This window comes from Melospiza georgiana, chromosome 19 (assembly GCF_028018845.1).
Source record: "Melospiza georgiana isolate bMelGeo1 chromosome 19, bMelGeo1.pri, whole genome shotgun sequence".
Taxonomy (NCBI): domain Eukaryota; kingdom Metazoa; phylum Chordata; class Aves; order Passeriformes; family Passerellidae; genus Melospiza; species Melospiza georgiana.
In genome coordinates, this window is record NC_080448.1 from 11,844,127 (window position 1) to 11,864,338 (window position 20,212).

Consider the following 20,212-nt stretch of genomic DNA (forward strand, 5'->3'; position numbering starts at 1 on the left):
TGTTTTTGTTGGGAAGGGTCAGACACCTTGAGAAGGCATTGAGCAGTTTATTTTAAATGACATACACAGAGCAGCTGAACATTTTCAAGATCCATGGGCAACAAAGGAGGGTTCAGAGCACTCCTGGGCAGGGTGGTGCTGTCTGGGAGCTCTGCACACACATGGCAGCTGTGAGAGCTCTCTGATTTTGGTCCTGTAGATAAAAGCAAGAGCCCAGCCCTGCTTTTCCCTGAGACATCTGCCCCAGCTGGCTGCTCCTCACCCCCCTGGGACACTGGTGCTCACTCAGGACGGTTGCAGGAATCAGGAATGTTTATTGGCATTATTATTTGCTCACTCTGCCTGCTGCAGGCAGCTCAGTTCAAGTATTCATTGCTTCAAGCACCTGATCTGTTTGGCATTGATTTGTTCCCATAGTGTTGATATTTCCTGTAACGTGGGGGGGAGCAGGAGCTGCTCCCAGCCACAGCAAATGCAATTTAATGTTATTTAAGGTTATTACGATGTGCATTATGAGGTGTGTCCCTGTCCCTCACGCTGGACGTACAAGGCAGCGCTGGGGAAGCTCTGAGGTAGCAGCAGAAGGGGACACTGAGTGATGTGGAAGCAGCAGCTTGCAGGGAGCCCCCCTGGAGGCCAGGCCAGGGCTATGTGGGCAGGAGCTCCTGTCTGTCCAGCAGGATCTGGTTGAGTCCTGTGATGGAAAATGCCTCCGTGTGGGGGCTGACGGTGGCAAAGTGCAGGGGGGACCTCCTGCAGTGGAACCTGACAGGGCCCTGCGGGGACAAGAGAGGAGAGTTCAGCCAGGTGGGCAGCTGGTTTGGTTACATTTAGCTCTGGGGTGTGTGAACCACTGGGCCATGAGGACAGAGGAGTCCTCACAAATGGGCTGAAGAGAAATGGTCACTGCAGAGATGCCAGCACTGAACTGGACTGAGATCAGCTCACACTCTGGAGGTTGGGGTGCTCAGCACTGCCCTTGCAGCAGCTCTGGCATTTCCTGCACGCAGAATTTGATGCCAACACAACAATGTCCCCCCCCAGACCCGAGGGAGATTTGTAAGTGCAGTTTCTGAGGGCAGGCAGTGGGAGATGCCACCCCAAGCTGCAGACAGGAGGGAGGGGTGGTGGGTACCTGTGGGAGGGCTCTGATGGAGGCGATGCCACAGCCCAGGTGTCCCCTGGGGCTCTCCTGCAGCGCCCTGAGGCAGCCCAGCAGCGCCAGCGCCCGCCGGGGCCCCGTGGCACTGCCAGGAGCTGCAGCCAGCACCAGCCCCAGGGGCCAGAGCTGCACAGCTGCCTGCAGGGCCCACGCTGTGCCCGGGGGACAGGCAGCTCCAGGGGCTGCCAGCTCCTCTCCTTCCCCCTCATCCAGCTCAGCTGCTGCCAGCGCTGCCGCTTTTGCCTGAAAGACACAACAACAGCAACGGCAATTCTCAAATGTCCTGGGCACAACTCAGGACTGCAAAGCTGAGTCTGTAAAGAGGGAGTCTGCAAGGACAGCACACCCCAGTTTCCATGCAGGTAAGGAGTGAGTTTGTGCTACAGGATGAGCCAGAAGCAGCTCTACAGGACTGGCATCTGCTCTTCAGCTGGAGAAGAGTTTTCTGGAGCTGGGTTTGCAGTTCTCAGAGCTGTGACTCTTTCTCAGACCCCAAGAAGCCTCAGGCTCCTTTCAGTGCTGTCTTGTGCCCCAGGCTCACCTGGCACCTCCTCCAGCCCCGCTGGATGGCGCGGGCAGCCCTGCGCAGCCTCTGGAAGCGACTCTTGGCCAGCCAGGAGCGAACAGCTGGGGATGCAATGAGAGAAACAAACCTGAGTGCTCAGAATCTCTGGGGATGGCACTTGGCCACTTGTGCCACTGTGATCCCCCAGGGTGACTGGAAATGTCCCTGGCTCTGTTATCTCAGCCCCACGAGTCACCTGCTTGGATGAGAGTTGCAGAGCGTTTCTCCTTTGCTGTTTTCTTCTCTTTAAATCTTCTCCAGCAGCACTGGATGCAAAATGCCTTCTCATTTAACACCTCTGCTCTCCTGGCTTCCAGGAGCTCCAGCTGCAGTGGGGAACAGGAGCCTGGAGTTAGGGATGGGATTGTGCTCACAGCTCTTCCCTCTCTCACAGCCTCTTGGTGTTTGCCAGGGGAGCACAGCCTCATTCACAGTGTCCTGTGACTGCTGGATTTGGTTTGGGACATGTCCTCACTTCATTTGTGCTTTTCAGGTAACATGGAAATGAAAATGGAAGTTCCTGGGGAGGAAAGTGGAGCCAGCAGCAGCAGGTTCATACCCAGCTCCACTGAAGGGGCTGCTTCTAGGCAGCAAGCCTGGCAGAAGTGCCTTTGACTCCCTCCTCTCTTTCCCAGCCAAACGTGTCCTGTGGAGCTGAGGAAAGCTGCCATCCTTACTGGAATTCTGACACAAGTGCAGCTCCTTTCCAACACAGAGCCCATTACACAAAGTGCTCTGCAGAGCTGGGTTCTGATGGGTGCTTGATTGGGTTTAATAATTGGATGGAAAATGCCCAGTTCTGGTCACACTGGCTTGGCAGGAGTTTGGCCCTGAGGCAGGAGCCAAGGAACAGCACTTACCAGGGAATTGGCCAGGAACACTTTGGTTTTGCCACAGAAGACTGAGGGGATTCCTGCTCCATCCCCTGCTGCCTGAGCAGGGCTTTGTCCCCTGAGAGCATCCTGGAGGATCTCCAGAACAGCAGCACGTGGTGCTTTGTCATCACCCATCGCTGCAGTCTCACCTGGAAGGGAAACACTGAGGAGAAGGCACCACAACATTTGGAACTGGGGCCAGGGCATTGTCTTTGCACTGAGATTTCTGTCTTGTCTTTGCACTGAGATTTCTTGGCCACTTAGAGGGGAAACCCCTGCAGCAAGGGGGGGGATGGCTGAGAGCACTTGATGCTGCTCTGTTTAAGGCTGAAATGTGACAGCACAGATTGCAGCAAACCAGAGTGGGGTGTTTGAACTGGGCTGTGCCTGGGTGCTGCCCTCTCATCTGTCACCACCTCTGTTCTCCACAGGTAAAACTCATCTGGGGCAGATCTAGGCTGAACCAGGGAGGCTCGGGTGTTCTCCCACCCCAAACATCCCACAGGGAAGCAGGAGAAAGCAGCAGCAATGCCATTAAGAATAGACTGAGCAGCAAGAAAATCCCATTAAATACTCAAAACTCAAAGCTGTGGGAGCAAAGAACAAAAGGCAGGGAATTGTAGCCTTAATGTACTGAAAAGTGCAGGAAGGGGAAGCAAATTCTACACAATTGTACAGCTGTGACAGAGCACTGGGAGCAGCTTTGGGGTCCTGGACTGAGCAGGAATTTATGGCAGCAATTACAGGTTATTAAAGCCATTTCTGGGACACAGTGCACAATTTTTTACATCACAAACAGCTCATCCAGATGAATCTCTTTGGAAATGGAGACAGACTTAATTCAGACCTGGAACAAGAGATTGTTGCAGGAGTTCCTGCATGCACAGAGCTGGATGGGTTTTGCATCATTCCATCCTGGATACTGTTTGCTTTTCTGCTATAAATATTTCTAAGGAGATGAGAGCATTTTAAGGTCCTGAAAACAAATAGAAGCAATTCTTGCTTGCAGGAAGACATCTGGTGGCTCTGATGGTGTTCATGGGGCTGGGCTGATAAGGGAACCCAAAGCTTATGCCTGTGTTTGGGCAATTGTTTTGCTTTGTTTGCAGCTTATTACCCCTCAAGATAAAAAGGACTAAAAACCCATCACAAAGAGGCTTTGCACTTAATGGGTTTGTAACTGAGGGGGAAAGATCCACTGTGTAAGTAATTTTCCAACCTGCCCTTCCTTGCTTCACCCCATTTCCACAGGGTGAACAGATTTCCACCAGTTTTACTCATCTGAACAAGCTGGTCCTGCTTCCCACAGCTGCTGCTCGTTGAACTGACCCAGTGGGTGAATTGGGGAATCAACTGGGGCACAGAAAGGGGCTGCAATAACCTTTAACATTAAATGTAACCACCTGATGAGCTCCTCCTTTCAGCAGCTCATAGCAAAGGCTTTACCTGTGGGTTGTGTTTGTTAAAGTCCATCCTCACTCTTGCTTAGAAAAAGAGAAGAGTGCAAAAGGTGCAAGAAGCAGCAGAGTCCAGGTAAGCTGGAAAGTCAGTGATTCAGCAAGGAAACAAGGAGGGGGGAAAGAAAGGAAGGAAAAGGAAAATAAAGCAAAAGGTAAGTGGCTTTCAAGTCTACTAAAGAATCAAATTATATTGGGTGAGGGGAACCCCAGACACCTCTGAAACTGATTGTTCCACCCAGGAGGAGCACAGAAAACCAGCAGTGAGGGGTAAGATTTTAAGGGTTAAGCAAATTAGAAACTCAGGTTGGTGATAGGTTAAAGAAATATTTTAGAATAGTGGTGAATACAGTAATTACCTAATCTGTGTGATAGCAAATGGCTGCAGTGACAAGTTTTACTTGATGGCAGAGGGATTACCTGAAGAAACTTACCTGTGTTCTCAGCAGGATGAGAGCTGCTTTTATCCCACACTCTTTTTTTGCTGCAGCCCCAGGATTTCCTCAGCAGTTCGTAGCGCTCAGTGAAACTTTGGAAAGGGATCCTGGGAGACAAAATGTAAAATGTGCAGTGAATTCCAGGCCAGAACCATTACTGTAAATATCTGATCCTTTTTGCTGAATGGTAATAACTCATCCTCTGAGGAGGGAAAATTCCAGAATGGCTTTGTGGGTCCAGTGCATGGGATGCAAACAGACTGATGCCTGAATGGTCAAACAGGCCAGAAAGTTCAGAACTTGTGAAGAAATTCAGATTTCCCAGTAACAGCAGTAAAGCCAGGGCAGGGATTGTGCTTGGATATGCTGATGGTGCAAAATATTTGGGTTTCCTGCTTATAAGCTCTTCTGAATAACTAAATGCCACTAATTGCTATGGAAATGGGTAATGCTGAAGAGGCTGGACTTACCTGACTGGGAAACCTGCTGCACTGATGCTGATGGCTTCCACTATGCCACAGGCCTGGAGCTGGCTGAGAACCTGAGGCACAAATTGAGATGGTTTAGGCATAGCTGACTTTGGTGGAAGCTGCTCCTTGTGTGCCCAGTCCTGGGCATCCACAGCCAGGGTTGGTGTTTCCAGGCTCAGGGTTGGTGTTTCCAGGCTCAGTGTTGGTGTTTCCAGGCTCAGCAGATTCCAGGGGTGTTTAAAGCCTCACTGCCCATCAGATGAGGCTCTCTAGTTACAGCTTTAGCATCTGCTGCTCTGCTCCCAAAGCTTCTCAGCTTCCTGGAGTGAGCAGAGTTTTGTTTTGAAGGTGTTTGTGTGCCCAGGGCTGCTGTTGGGAGGGCAGCACCCAAATCACCCCAGGCACGAGGAAGGTGCAGCTGGAAGAGCTGCTGTGCTTGGGAGCTGTGTTGGACAAGCACCTCAGTGACTCTGGAAGGGGGTTTATCTGTTCCAAAATGTGCTGTGCAAAGAGCTTTGTAAGTGAGTCAAGGTGCTAAGAAACTCAGTGCAGAGCCCTGGGGCAGGCTCTGGAGGAGTTACCTCTTCTCTCCTGAAGGTCATGGCCCTGCAGTCAGCGTTGGGCTTGATGCAGCGGATGTAGTGGGGTGTGGTTCTGCTCAGAATCTCCATCAGGTGCTCCAGGGAGCTCTGCAGGAACAAACAGAGCTCAGCAGGGCTCCTCCTCCTCCTCAGGGACCTCCCACCCACCCCATGGAGCTGCTCTAGGCAAGGATGGCTTTACAGACTCAGTGTTAGAGCACAAAATCCACTCTGTGGATGCATTTCATCAAATTGTTGATGGTAAATCCAGAATTACAGCAGAGACCTGAATAGGAGGTACCTTGAACTTGGACACCACTGTAACAACAGCTGCTCTGTTCTGGGTTTTGGTGTTATTTTGGTTGTTTTCTGTCACAGGGAATAATTTTTGAAGCAAAGGATCCTTTGAGTTCTGCAAAACGTGGATCAGCTCTGGAGGAACAGCATCCTGCAAACAGACATGACCTGTCAGTACCTGGACCTGGCAGGCAGCTGCACCTCTGAAAATAATTAAGAATTGCACATTTAGAGACAGAACAGAATTTCTGATGCCAGATTTGATGTGACCACAGCTGCAGTCTCAAATCTGATGATGTGCATTCATTCACAGTCAGATTTAGGAACAGAAAACAATGTTTGGCTGAACATTCTGCAAATGTACAACTGCTCCCATCACTGCTCTTGTTACACAGCCTAAGGGAGCTGCAGCTCTCAGGAGTGGCTTAATCCCTGAAGGACAGACTGCAGCAGGCATTAGAAATATTCCTTTGAATTAAGAGATGGAGTTTTATTGCTAAATAAATAACAGCACTTGCCATAATTGCTGGGGATGTCAGAGCTGAGAAGGGACCCTGCTCTCTGCAGACTATTTCACATTTCACTTATTCTTTGATGGCCAAAATTTGAGTACTTTGAGTACTTTCAGCAGTTAAGCCCAGCTCTTGTTTCTCATAAATTTATCAGAATTTTTTTGGGAATTAAGTGCTGTATTTGCAGTTATAAAAATGCCCTGATGCCATTAACAATTCTGCATCCCCCAGGAATGGAAGAAGCCCTGATTTGGTGATGGTTCACCTCAACCCCAGCTCAAAGCTGTCACAAAGCATCTGCTGGTGCCAGTGGTGGTTCAGAGATCCCACCAAGGACATCACCCAGTTTCACATGGCCTGAAGGATTTATTTGCAGCAAGGTATGTCCAGTACCCAGCACTGAATAGATTTGTTTGACTTAAATCACTTTAGGCCTGTAGGATACTTTTAAGATTTTTTTTAAACAGCTCTTTCTGCAAACACCTACCTTATTTTTCTCCACCATTGCTGCCAGCTGATAGCAGACTTTGCCAGCATAATGTGAAATGATAAAGTTTGGCTTCTTACTGAATTTATCTCGACTTAAACACTGATTACTGGACAAGGCCTTCTCAATCCTGGTCTGGAACAGGTGAGTGTTGGAGGCTCTGTTCAGGCGACACTCCTGCAAGGACACACAACTGCAGCATCTCTTGTTTGGCACAAAGATCTGACTCTAAAAGCTACAGCATTTAACATTCAAATTGTGGCAATTTTACCTTTAGAGCTGCTTTGAGTATGAAAGGCCTGAAAAATTGGGGAGGAAAGAAGTAATTGAGGTTTCATATTTGAATCAGAACATCCAGGATCAGAGGGAAAAACACAGCTCAGAACAGGAGGAAGCAGATTTTGTGAAACTGAAACCCTGCAGAAATGTTACAGCTGACAGGTTTTCTATTAATTTACTGTTTGTGTTTTCTTTGATGGTGTGGGACAAAGACAGAAACCTGGGCCCAAAAAATGAAAGGTTTGGATCACACTTACCTCATTCAGCAAGGAAAAAATGCTGAGGGGATTTCCCTCTATCAGGTCAAGGCAGTTCTGGTTATCCTGGTAGTTTATGAATGACCACTGCAGGCCCTCAGCTGCATATTCCTCCTGCAGGGAGAAGGGAAGGGGTTATTCTGCAGCAGAGGGCACCAGAGCTCAGAGCTCTGTGCCTTGGGCAGCTGATCCAGGTCCTGTTTGAGGAGTTAATCCCAGCTCAGCTCCAGGTCAACACCAAGCTTGAGAAAAAAAAACAACTCACATGAGGATATCCTACCCCAGGTAGCTTTTGGGTGTGGATCAGAACCTGCTGGAACAATTTATCTGAGGATTTGGGAACCCCATGGATTTATCAGAGTGAGCTGCAAGGCTGCTTTAGAGAGCAAACAAAGGCCACAGTCACACAAAGCCTCTCCTGGCTGTGCTGAGATTTTCCCTGAAGGACAAGGAACAAGCAGAACTCCTTCCCTGGACTGGGACACAGCCCCAGCCCAACCTTTGTGTGCCAGCCTTTACTGCCTGAGCTCCATTTAGAGCAAAGCCTGATCTGAAAGGAAGTGCAGGGAGATACTGGCTGGAATAATTGGTACAATATTTATGCTGAATTACAGGACAAACTGTCAGCAGTGTTTAACAAGCACAAGCTCTGGGCAGTTATTTGAAAAGCCTCCTGCCAAAAGCTTGCTCAGCACAGCCACTAATGGCATTTAAGTGGTTTGGGGGACAGCCAGATCCAGAGGTAAGAGGGCAGGCAGTGAGTGGGAGGGGTGCTATAAACAGAGGTCATGGAGCCATTTCAAGCAAAGCAATTGTGTGCCTGAACTTGCTTTCCATCTTCCCTGACCATTAACCCCTGGCATGCTGACCAGGGCAGGCAGGGAAAGCAGCCTGGCAACAGCAAAGCACAAATGGCAGTCAAAGAAATACTTGACTCCTGAATAAATTGACAAAACCCTGCCGTGAGGCAGGAGGTGCCAGCACGCTGCTGCCATAAAGAAAATAATTTCCCTGATTCCAGTTAATGGCAAAGAGCATTTTGGTAATGGATCTGCAGTGGGGAGGGGCAGAGCAGCAGCTCTGGCAGGGACTCTGCACCTTGCAGGGCACTCAGATGAGAGCTGGAATGAGCAGTGTGTGACCACTGAGGGACTGCATAGTGCAGAAAAACCTTCTCTGCTGTGAAACAACATTTGTGTCCCTCCTCACTCAAGGATAAAGCTGCAGCACACTGGGGGTTGTTTTAAAGGCACCAGCATGGCTGGGGTCAGGGAGCTGTGCCCCTGGGGCAGGAGGGCTCCACAGGTCCCACATGCCCAGGTGTGGGTGACAGGGCTCTGGTGGGCTCTGCCTTCACACCAAGCTCAGCCCAGAACTCCACTCTTCAGGGACTTTATGCTTCATGGCTGTAAGCAGAAACTTCCAAGAGAATCTCAATTCAGGCTGCTCTTAGCCTAAGAATTTAGTCTCAAGTGTTCAGCTCTCTGAGGAGAAGCAAGCAGAGATCCAGTGGGGCTGGGAACAGATTTCCAGTGCCCAGGAGACAAAGCTGGGCCATTCCCACTGCCCCAAAGGCATTGCTCCCTCCCACTGCTTTCTGTGCCATTACTGACTGAAGGTTCCATCTGACCACGGGCACAGCAATGCAATCAAAGTGACAAAAAAGATGCTGGTTTAAATCAGATATTGAAGATTTGATCCTCACTTTGGGATATTACCTGCTGTGCCTTCAGGTAGTGAGCTACAAAGTGCTGCTGCAGTTTCTCATTGGCATAATTAATGCAGAGCTGCTCCAAGTTGTTTTCAGGGAAGGCTTCAAACCCATAAACATCCAACAAACCTGGAAGCAGTGTGGGAGGACAGGGAGCTTTAGTTTAGGAGCAGCCTGGAGGGCTGCTGGCCCCTGAGCTAAAGCAGGGTGGGATATCCATACCTATGAAGCTGGTCCACACTGAGGGATCTGTGTAGATGTTTTCATTTATGACCAACACCAGCCACTCAAACAACCTGCAGACAGCAACAGAGGGATTAGCTGGAAGCTGCTTGCTTGCAATAATCAGAATTGTTTCTTTTACTGCTGTTTCCATCAGCGTCACTTGGAAGGAAGAGGAATTTCTGATGTGCTGCCACAAAACAGCAGCAAGTGAATCCTTCTGGCCTCCCCATTCCCTCCAAAAATCACCTGGATGAGGCCACCCTTACCTGGCATAGATGACTTTGGCCAGGCAGTCCCTCCTGGTCTCACACTCAGCTCTGGAGCATGGCTTCTTGAACACCTGCTGCTGTTTCCCAGCAGTGATTGTTCTGATCCTCAAACATTCCAGGAGCTCCTCAGTGGGAATCTGGAGCAGCTCCCCCGTGGTCTTCACAAACTCTTGTTCAGGAGAACAAACAGTGCAAGGTTACCTGCTGTGCTCACACCTCTGAAGGTAAGGAAGGTCTGGAGATTGTGTGTGAAAATGCCACTTCCGACAGCTCTCAAATTAAATGTGGATTTTGGATCTTTCTATCCAAACTTGGGAGTAAGGTTTGCAAAACCAGACTCTTAATTTGGATGCAGAATGCCCCTGGAATTCTGGATCCTCTCTTTAGAATGAATACCAGAAAAAGCTGAAGTTTGCCACACTGAAGTTGATTTTCGCTCTAGGTGTATCTTTGTTACTTTTTCACCTACTTGAGCAGGGACCTCAAAATCCAGACAGACAAATCAATCAGTCATAACCAGGGAACAAGCAGGGATTTGGGGATAGAAAGGAAGTGTAGAAGAATGTGTATTTGCTGGCAAAGCATTTATCTTTCTCAGCTAAGCTGCATTCAAAATTATTTGAATATTAAGTAGTTTGATTTCAGAGCATGCCCTGAAATTGTAGCAGGAACCTTCACTATTCATGGCAGTTTTATCTCTGAAGGAAATCCAGATCCACAAACCTCCTGAAGACAGGCAGAACAACCTCTGTTTCTGCTGCAATTTAACAGATTTGTTGTCACAGCCTTTTGGCCTTTATCATGAAAACTTCCAAGCTTTCCTGTGAAAAGCCCTGCTCTGCCTCTGGGTCAGATTTCTGCCAGCCCTGTGATGGCAGAGTAAGATTACAGACAAGAGGCACAGTTCTGCCAATAATCCTCCTGAAATCACTGGGTAGTGCTGCAGTTGCCCTGACCTGTCAGGGAGGGATATTATCTCTCAGGGCAGGGGAGCATTAGGTTTTTGTTTGTTCACAAAATCACACTTAATTTTGGGTTGCTCATGGCTTTGATTGTATCCTATCAGCAGGAGAGTTATTGTTCAAATTCTTTTCTTTAATAAGGAATTCTTTCTGAATTAAATTAAGAAATTAAATGAATTTAAATTAAACAAATCCGATTTAATAATTTAAAATGCAGTAAATTCAGTACAGTTTAAACAAATTTATTAATTTTCAAAATTAAGTTATTAATAAAGTAATTAGACTTATTAGTAGTTAAAAGGAATTAATAATGAAAATGAATAATAGTTAAAATTACTCAAGTGAAAATTTGGTAGATTTAATAAATTTTAAGAAATGTTAATAATGAAATAAATATAATAAGTAAATCTAAATTAACTAACTAAATAAAGGAAAGAATTCTCTCCATTCTTTCCTTTCTCTAATCCTTTCCCTTGGGCATCTGCACTGAACTAACAAGACTCTGGAGCATGGCATGGTTGTTGCCTCACCTTTGGTTTTGTCTTCCAGCTCACAAGGCTGAGATTCATCCAGTGGATTGGAGAACTGAACATTCCCGAGGTGCAGGAGGCCTGATAACACCTGCAATGCAATCAGGGAGTTTTTCAGGACAGCTGCCCCCAGGGCAGGCTCCCCTGAGCTCTCCTTTAGCCTGGAACAGGGCAGCTCCTGCACATTCCTGCACAGAAGGCAGGAGCAGGAATTCTGCAAGAAGCAAACAGACCCCAAACTTCTGTGTGCTCTGCGGTCCCTGAAGGCAGACTGAAATTCAGAGGTGCACACTTTTACCTCTGACCTAACCTCTGTGCAGCCTGATGTGGGGCTGAGGGCCCTGCAGCGAGGAGCAGCAGCTCTGCCCAGGGGCAGGGATTTATCCCAGCAGCAATCCCACCCTGGGAACACATTCCCAACACCCTCCTGCTGTCCCTGCTGGGTGCCTGACCTTGAAAATATTGCTCTGCGTGGCACGGCCGATGCCCAGGTGGAACATTGCCCCTCTGGTCACCTCGAAGCAGTCCTCTGGAAAGCCAAACAGTGCTCTTGAACAACCCAAGCACACACACAGGGGCAAGCAGAACATCTCAGCACATCCCATCCAGCTGGAGTGGTCAGTGCAGAGCAGGGGAGCTGTCTGGGTAAATCCCACACACAGACTGCAGAACCAACCCACTGGGTTTTTCTGTCAGCTGAAGCACCAGCAAAGACAAGAGAGTTTCTAAACAAAGCCACAAAGATGCAAATTTGCCAGGCCAGATGGTTTAAGCCAGGTGACTGATTTTAAGCTTTAATAGTGCCAAGTGAAACTTAGAAAGAATCCCATTAATGCAGGTGGCTTTGCAAAACATCTGCTGTTGGCTGAGCAGGGCATTGAACAGGATCTATTTCTGCCTGCCTCCCTATAAAGCTCCAGCCATTATTAATGGATTGATTAATTAATTAGTGAGGCTAATCTTTACCATCTAAGTTTCTTTCAGAATTTGGCAGCCAGCGGTACTCAGCCCCTTCTGGAAGGTTCCACTCCAGCCTCTCCTCTGCTGTAGCACCTTTTGTGATCTGGAGGCAGAAAACAAGGTAAAAATTGAATTCTGCCTTTGGTGTTTACAGCTCCCAGACAGTGAGGAATAACATACTGGGAGGATGATTTAATTTGGAAGCCTGGGAGACAGGGAAACTGGTAATTATTAAGAGTTTCAACTGTGCTAAATCTGGTGATTCCATCCCTGCTGTGTGTCAGAAATACTCAGCAAAATTAACTGCAGGCAAACCTGATAAAAAATATGGAAGTTTCTTTCATTGGGAGCCTGATAGGCAACTCTTGTTTTCTCCAGAAGGAAAGTCTGGATGGAAGCACCAGTCAGATGATGGAATCTGGAGAGGGGAAAAAGAGCAAAGATTTCAACAAAACCTCTTCACAGAATCTGGGGGGTTGTGTTGTTATGAGACCAACTGACTGAGTACTTTGCAGTTCACCTTTAGTTTTGTTCATATTTTATTTAGAGTTCTTAAGTACATCTCTGTTTTTCCATTGCTCTCTTTTAGAGACCTTTAGGGTGAAAGCTTGTAGAAAAAAAAAAAAAAAAAAGGAAAATAATAAGTTTAAGCTGCCAGCAAACCAAAATACACTCTAAAAGACATACAATATTCTATGGCAGATTTCAGAAATAAGCTTTAAAGGAACGAGATGATGAAGATTTAAAGGACCAAGACAAGAGGTAAGGTTTTACCCAGTGATCCTTACCTGTCCAGCTGGAGCTGGATGTATTTCCCAAACCTGCTGCTGTTGCTGTTCCTCAGGGTGCAGGCGTTCCCTGTAAATTGCCAGAGGCAGACACAGAACATCAGAGTGGTCCCACTCTGCCAGGCAGCACACACAGGTATTTGGGGTGCTCTGTAAGCAGCTCCAGTATTTGAGGAGTTTGTTTGTAAGGAGAGGACCAAGAGACAGCTTAGACTCGTGTGGGAACAAAGGAAATTCCCACAGTGGCCATTACTTTAGTTTGCTGCTAAAAAAGCCACATTTACCAAATGCTTCCATGACAGGGTTGGAATCCAGCACTCTCCTCTCTATCCTCTCCACAGTTTCATTGCCTTTTGGGGAGATAACTGAGGCAGCCACAGAGGCATAGAACTTCATAAGGCAGCGAGAGGTCCAGGTCTGCAAGGGAGAGATGTGACAGCAGCTCTTTAACATCTTATCAGTTAAGGCAGTGGAGCACTCCTGCCTTCTGGAAACACAGTGTGCAGGTGGAGGGGAGGCTACAGAGAGGAACTGTGTCAGGTTTGGAGCTCTGGCTCAGTGGGAACTCCGTGCCACAGACACACATTTCAGTGCTGCTGCAGTGGCAGTCTCCATGGAGGTGTCACCGTCTGCAGGCTCAGCCAGGAGGAACAGCCACTGCCTTGGGATGGAGTGAATGTGAATGGATTTTGAGTCATTAACATTCAGCAAAGCATCCTGTTCTTGGGCTTTAAAATACCCTCAGTGCTGAGCAGGGATGGACCATCACAGGAGGGCCAGGGCAGGAGCTGCACCCACTGCTCCAAGTCTGCACAGAGGGTTTGCTGAGCTCCCTGACAGACCAGGCTGAACTCAGGTGCAATCCCTGCTGAATGATTCAAAGCCAGCCCTCCAGAAATGACAGATGTCACCTGAAGAGCTGCTATATTGAGCAGAGTGTGTTTAACTGCAGCAATCACTTAATGCTTCACACACATTTCAAGAGAGTCGTGCTGGGCAGATTGGCTACGTGCTGTGTCAGAGGGGTTTTAATTCATCTTTGCTCATTCACTGCACTACTCTGCACTACAAATCACTGGCAGAGCTCAAAACTTGAGAGCAATGTCACAGAAAAACATTTCCTTACCTTCCCAGCACCACTTTCTCCACTCACAATGATGGACTGGTTCACAGGGTCCATCTGCTTTTGGACATTCCTGTAGGTTTGCTCAGCCACTGCAAAGATGTGAGGTTTTAAATCCTGGCAGTGAAAGAGAATATTCATATTTAAGAGTATAGTAACCACACAGTTCAACAGCAATGGACAGCAAGGGTCATCTCACATTCACCTGAAAACAGCACTGCTCTTTTGACAGAACTAACATTTCACAAGAAATGGGGTTTATCCTGTGGGAATATTTTCTCAGATAAATTTGGAGCAGTTTGACACCTGGGCTGTGCAGAAGGACAGTGATCTCACACACAGGGTTACCTGAGGACAAAGTGCAACGTGGTACTCCCTCATCAGCTCAGGTGAGTAGAGGCAGGAGAAAGGCTGGAAAGGATTTAAAGCCACCAGGCTGCAGCCAGCATTTGTGTAGAACAGGTTGACTCTGTATCTTGCTTGAAGACATTTCAGGACTGAAAAGCAACAGCTTCTATTAGCATCTTTTGCAAAGTGTGTTTGACCCTTGCTGTGCCTGTTGCTAGCAAAAGTCTCAGGTGTGTTACCTGTCAGGTTTAACAGGGAATGAGGTGACAAAGAGAGTGCTGCAGGTGTAATGTACACAACTGCAGGTGTAATATACACAACTGCAGGTGTAATGTACACAACTGCAGGTGTTAAATACCCAACTGCAGGTGTTAAATACACAACTGCAGGTGGAATGCACACAACTGCAGGTGTAATGTGCACAACTCCTGTGCTGATGGTGTAAATGCAGTGAGAGCAGGAGCTGTCAGAGCCCAGCAGGGAGGGGATCCCTCAGCAGACACTCCCTGGCTGCTCACCTGTCCTGGTTGTCACCGGGTTCACCTTGGTGAGGTCATCAAAAAGATGCAGCTTCTCTTCATTGCCGAGGAAGGCTCTGACTTCTTCTTCAAATGATTCACTGAGGTCATTCTGGATGAGAGAATCTTCCCTTTGGCCATTTTCCTGGAGGGGATGGCAGATCAGCACCAGTGAAAGGTGAAGAGCTGGACTTTCACCTCATCCCCTCCTCCAGCTCTTCTGCTGCTTCCATGTCACTGAATTTCAGTCCCAGCAGGAGCCAGACCCCAGGGTGTGGGAGCTGCTCCTCCTCCTGCTCTGATCTTAGAAAAGGGTTCTGGCTGTGAGCAGAGGCACTCAGAGAACGTGGCCTAGGGCTCACACTGCACACACACACACCCCATGCTCTTTAAACTGGCTCATTTCTGAGCTCTGCATGTCATGCATTCAATCCAAGCAGTGCCCTGGGCTCAGGGAGGCAGGAAGGGCTGCAGGCACAGCTGGGAGCCCCTGCAGGCTAAAACAAATGCAGCTTTCCTAGCAGACACTCTTATTTACAGGGTGAAAGCTGCAGAGTGCACACATCACAGCCAGGGCACAGGAATGGTGCTGGGAGAGGAGCTGCCCTGCCTTAGCTGAAGTTTTGTCCCCTCTGAATCACTTAAAATATTCAAATCTCAGCCTCTGGGCTCCCATGTCCTTGACAACATTATTTGGAAGGGCACACTTGTTGTGTGTAATGGAAAACCAGCCAGAAGAGAGATTCCAGGACCTGTTTGCCATTGCTGGGGAAAGGAGAGGCTAGAAGAGAAAATGAAGAGTGGAAAAGGTGCCAGTCCTGATTTCTGCACTCTGTACACTCCTCTTGTTATCTCCTTGACAGAAAGTTCTCCAAACTATCCCTGCTCACCTGTACCACACGGGCAGCATCACCTTGTTTATACAGAAAATGCTAAATTTAGTCAGCAGCATTCTCTCTATGTGAGCTGAGCTCATTAATACAGGGGAAATGCACTGCAAACCCCACTTAGCATGGTCCTTAAAAGAAAAAAAAAAAAAAAAAAAGCTGCTCATTTAGGAGCATTTCTATCTTTTGCAGACAGCACAAATACTTCATTTCCAGTGATACAGAATTTTACACAGTAAGGGGAAAAAAAAAAGCTTAGCAACGCAGTAAAGCCCTGCCATCCAAGTGATTTCTGTTCTTCTCCTCTGAATGAGCACTAAGCAGCTTGCTGCTGTCAGAGAACAGAGAACAGACACCACAATTAGGAAACCCTGCATGGGCTGAGGAGTTCCTGCCATTCCCCTTTCCCCCCGTGCCCCTGTGTCACAGCAGGCAAGTCAAACCCACTGTGAGACTGCAAGGCCTGAGGAAGGGCTTGGCTCTGCTGCCCTGCTCAGCCAAAAGCAAAAGAATATTTGACAGTAAATCCCAACTCTCGTGTCCATTCACCTTCCTGCACAAACACCCTTAGGACGTGCTTGCTGCCTGCATGAACCCTGCCCTGTTAGAGCCCAGGGCACCACAAAAATGACTGCCTGGTGTCTCTGATTCAACTCAAACCCACAGTAAATAGTCCAGTCAATTCGTGAAGCAGGGGTGAATATTCATTAGTAGTTACCTAATCTTGACTGCGTGGAAATAAGCCAAGAATTCTCTCCTGGCAGTAACATTTAATTAGCACACACAATTCCTGCTTTTCTTTTTACCTGCTTTGGCATCTTGTCCAGGCCTGTGGACGGGAACACTGGAGAGGGCCTTTACTTTGGGGTACTTCATTCAAATCACACTGGAGAATGCTTAAATAAAGAAAATAAAAACAAATTTCGATAAAAATAACTCTGAGCATGTCATTCTCCAGTGAGTTCCACAAGCAAATCCCAAAGATTTCAGACAGAATTACTGATCCCAGTGGAGCACAAGTAACACCAGAGCTGGAAATCCTACCCAGAGTGATGGCCAAGTGCTGCTGCCCTGCAAATAAAGCTTTTTTGGAGGGAATTGTCCATCTTCCCTTCCATCAGAAATAAAATGCTTTGCTTTTCTTTAATAAATCAAATTTATTGGCAATAAACTGCAACTACTTGTTAAATTCCTCCTGTTTGGTTGGCGAAACAGGGCAGATCTAAGGGTCTGACAGCGCCAGAGAAGCCGGAGCGCTGGGAAGGGGAGTGACTCGGAGAAGTTTGTGTTGTTCCCTTCCTGCTTCCTCTGAAAATCCCTGGGAGCCAACCCAAGGTGAGTCAGGCCCTTTGAATTTCTGTGATAAACGCTGAGGTTCCAGTCACACCGCCAGCAAGAATTCCGTCCTTCCCGCAGCTCAGCCTGCCATTACTTCCATTCCTTTTCTATTCTAATTCTATTCTACTCCATTCTAATTCTATTCTAATTTTGTTCTATTATACTCTAACCGTTTTAACTCTATTCTAATTCCACTCTATACCGTTCCTATTGAGTTCCCTTTCCTGTTGCATTGTTATTCCTATCCATCCCTAATTTCCTTCCTAGCGCGGCACTCGCAGTCGGTTCGGAGCGCGGGGCGCGATCGCACGCCCAGAGCCCGGTCAGACCCATCCCTGCAGAGCCTTTTGTGCCGGCAGATCCCGGGGACACAGAGGACACGCGGGGGACACAGAGGACACACCGGGGACACGAGGGACACACCGGGGACACGCGGGGAGCCGGGCGGGCCGCGGCAGCTCCCGGCCGGGCGGGACCCCGGGGTGGCGGGCGCGGTGTCCCCTCAGGGCCGCGGCTGAGGCAGCACCGGGCGGGACGGGCGGGCAGGGCCCCTCGGGACTTACCGCGGGCGGCAGCGGGGCCGGAGCGGGAACGGGAGCGGGAGCGGGGCGGGCGGGCCGGGGAGGCGGAACCGGGGAGGGGCTCGGGCGCTGCGGAAGCGGCGAAAGTGCGGGCGGGGAACGCGGCCCGGCTTTACTGAGCCCGGCTCCACCCCGGCCCGGCTTTACCCCGGCCCCGCTTCACCGGGCCCCGGCTTTACCGCGGCCGCCTGTCCCGCCCTCACGGCCCCGGCCCGGCCGCGGGCCCCGCCGGCTCCGGCCCCTCAGCGCCATCCGTGCCCCGCTCCCGGTAAGCGGAACCCCTGGTTAATTCACGCTTTTTCCACCCCGCAGGGTTCTCCTGCTGTAAAAAGGCACCTGGGGGCTGCAGCTGCTGCTGGTACTGACCAGGCAGCACAAAGCTGGGTAGGATCACGTTGTTACATATCTGTGCACCACAGAGGATGTGGCAACGTGTGTTCTACAGAGCAGCAAGATTATTCACCATGTGAATGTTCAGTGAAGGATTTGATGTTTTAGAGATCTCCCTCAGAAATGTACGAAACATCTTGTTGGAACGCAGCAGGATGAAAAATGCCGGAGCTTCCTCAAGCCTAAGCCTGTGCCTGTCCTTGGCTTCCCAGGCCAGCTCCAGTGCTGCTCTGTGTTCTTTCAATTGAAAAGCAACTCAATTACTGCTGAAATCAATATTGTTTTAATGAAGTGATTCATTTATAACGAGTTCAGAGACCCGTTTTACAAAGCTACCTCAAGTTCACGGTTTGTGTTTTCAGAGGAAGGAAGAAGAATGTCCCAAAAACAGCTGAAAGAAGCTTTTATCAGCAATCTGAACGGAACGAGTTTGCTGGAAATTTCTGCAGGCTTATCCCTTCCTCCACTGTGCCTGCTGTGCAGAGGGCTCCTCCTGATCCTGCACTACCTGCACCATGGAAAACCTGTAAGCTCAAGGACGTACAGCCTGCTGCTGGACTTCCTGGTGCTGGTGTCTCCTCTCGTGTTCTCCTGCACTGTCTTGTCCCCAATCATCTTTTTCATTCCAGTTGTCCTTGCTGCCTTCTGTGCCGCAATATTTTCCAAAATATACAGCCAGACAAAATGGAAGGCCAGAGTGCCCTTGGGGCAAATTGTAAAAGAATTCCAGAAGGCACGCTTGGACCCCGAGTGCATTCCAGCAATAACTGTGTTCCGTGTTTATGTCAACGTGCTGACATCCATCAGCATTTTGGCCGTGGATTTCCCGCAGTACCCCCGGCGATACGCCAAGGCCGAGACCTACGGCACCGGGGCCATGGATTTGGGGGTGGGAGCCTTCATCTTTGGAAATGCTCTCGTCTGCCCTGAGGTTCGGCAGAAGCCTCACAGGACTCAGCCCAGGTTCTCCAGCCTGGCCAGGCAGGTGTTTTCTGTATGGCCACTGATTGCCCTCGGCGTCGGGCGGCTGCTGAGCGTTAAATCCATCGAGTACCACGAGCACACCTCGGAGTACGGCGTGCACTGGAACTTCTTCTTCACCCTGGCGCTGGTGAGACTCGCAGCCTCTCTGCTTTTAGCCATATTCCCCAAACACAAGGCTTGGCTCGTGGCTCTGGCTGTGGCTGTGCTCTACCAGCTGCTCCTCAGCACGACCTCTCTGAAGACGTTCATCCTGCACGGCAGCGACGGCCGGGGCTCCCGGCTCGGCTTCCTTGACGCCAACCGGGAAGGGCTCTTCTCCCTCTTTGGCTACCTGGCCATCTACCTGGCGAGCGTGCAGGTGGGGCTGTGGCTGCTGCAGCGCAGGAGCTTGGTCAGGGGCTGGCTGGAGGCCCTCGGGGGGCTGGCCCTGGCCGTGCTGGGGCTGTGGGCGCTGCTGCAGCCGTGCCAGGCGGGCACCGAGCCCGTGTCCCGCCGCATGGCCAACCTGCCCTTCTGCGCCTGGGTGCTCGCCCAGTGCCTGCTGCTGCTGGGCTTCTTCGTGCTCGCTGACCTCAGCCTGGTGTTCACAACGCTGCTGGTCAAGGGCTGCAGCGTGCCCTGCTGCTGGAAGGTTGTGCAGCCCCCTGATTCCAGGAAAAAGCAAGGAATGGAGGCTGAGCCGGTGGGAAGGCAGGACAAGCTGTCACAGCCATGCCTGATTAGTGCTATTAACAAAAATCAATTACTGTTTTTCTTGCTAGCAAACGTTATGACTGGTGCTGTGAACATCCTGATAGACACAATCCACAGCAAGGCTGCCTTTACATTATGCATACTGCACGGGTACATGTTTTTTAATTGTTTAATTATGTATATATTGCACGCCAGAAATATAGTATTAAAGTTTTGGTGATTCCACTTTGGCTGAGTGGACTAGCTGGACTTTGTTTGCTGTAGTTGGATGATGGCATTTAATGGAAAAATCAGTATTTTTCCTGAACGTGTTGCAATAATTTATAATTTAACAGAGCTTTTTATTATTTAGTCTTGATTACTCTTTAATGGTTAATTTCACCCGATTATACAGTTGATGATCTTACCTGTTGGGAGTTGTTGCACATTATCCTGAAAACTTAGGTTTGGAGATTGCTGAATATTCCTGCTGCTCCTGAGAGTAAATTGTTTTACAGTTAGTGAACTGTGCTCATACCCAAGGAAT

At 49.0% G+C, this 20,212-nt stretch overlaps 2 protein-coding genes across 3 annotated transcripts; one reads left to right on the plus strand and one right to left on the minus strand.

Annotated features, from left to right (window-relative positions):
- Positions 1–51: 51 nt before the first annotated feature.
- On the minus strand, positions 52–17,649 carry MYO19 (myosin XIX). 2 transcript variants are annotated; one of them, XM_058037512.1, is made up of 25 exons: positions 17,602–17,649; positions 16,507–16,596; positions 14,814–14,958; positions 14,296–14,444; positions 13,951–14,064; positions 13,109–13,241; positions 12,825–12,894; positions 12,352–12,454; positions 12,043–12,139; positions 11,529–11,605; positions 11,077–11,167; positions 9,582–9,753; positions 9,313–9,386; positions 9,098–9,219; positions 7,380–7,493; positions 6,844–7,020; positions 5,849–5,995; positions 5,548–5,655; positions 4,967–5,037; positions 4,494–4,603; positions 2,588–2,751; positions 1,924–2,053; positions 1,704–1,789; positions 1,136–1,405; positions 52–776 (listed from the first exon to the last, which is right to left on the minus strand). In XM_058037512.1, exons 2-25 carry the CDS (start codon positions 16,516–16,518, stop codon positions 648–650), a joined length of 2,865 nt encoding a protein of 954 aa, XP_057893495.1. In that variant the 5' UTR covers positions 16,519–16,596; positions 17,602–17,649; the 3' UTR covers positions 52–647. The 2 variants fall into 2 exon arrangements, with proteins under 2 accessions (XP_057893495.1, XP_057893496.1); XM_058037513.1 differs by lacking the exons at positions 52–776; positions 1,136–1,405; positions 1,704–1,789; positions 1,924–2,053; positions 2,588–2,751 and adding an exon at positions 2,840–4,140.
- A 163-nt stretch (positions 17,650–17,812) lies between these two features.
- On the plus strand, positions 17,813–19,906 carry PIGW (phosphatidylinositol glycan anchor biosynthesis class W). The gene is made up of 2 exons (XM_058037665.1): positions 17,813–17,887; positions 18,372–19,906. Exon 2 carries the CDS (start codon positions 18,386–18,388, stop codon positions 19,904–19,906), a length of 1,521 nt encoding a protein of 506 aa, XP_057893648.1. The 5' UTR covers positions 17,813–17,887; positions 18,372–18,385.
- Positions 19,907–20,212: the final 306 nt, after the last annotated feature.

Bases quoted from the DNA above. Each gene is read 5' to 3' on its own strand.
- MYO19 (XM_058037512.1), bottom strand. The intron at 9,754-11,076 runs GTGAGGCAACAA...CTCCTGAACAAG, and splicing joins GCTGGAAGACAAAACCAAAG to AGTTTGTGAAGACCACGGGG. The intron at 9,387-9,581 runs GTAAGGGTGGCC...TGCTGTCTGCAG, and splicing joins GCCAAAGTCATCTATGCCAG to GTTGTTTGAGTGGCTGGTGT.
- PIGW (XM_058037665.1), top strand. From the start codon at position 18,386: ATGTCCCAAAAACAGCTGAAAGAAGCTTTTATCAGCAATCTGAACGGA.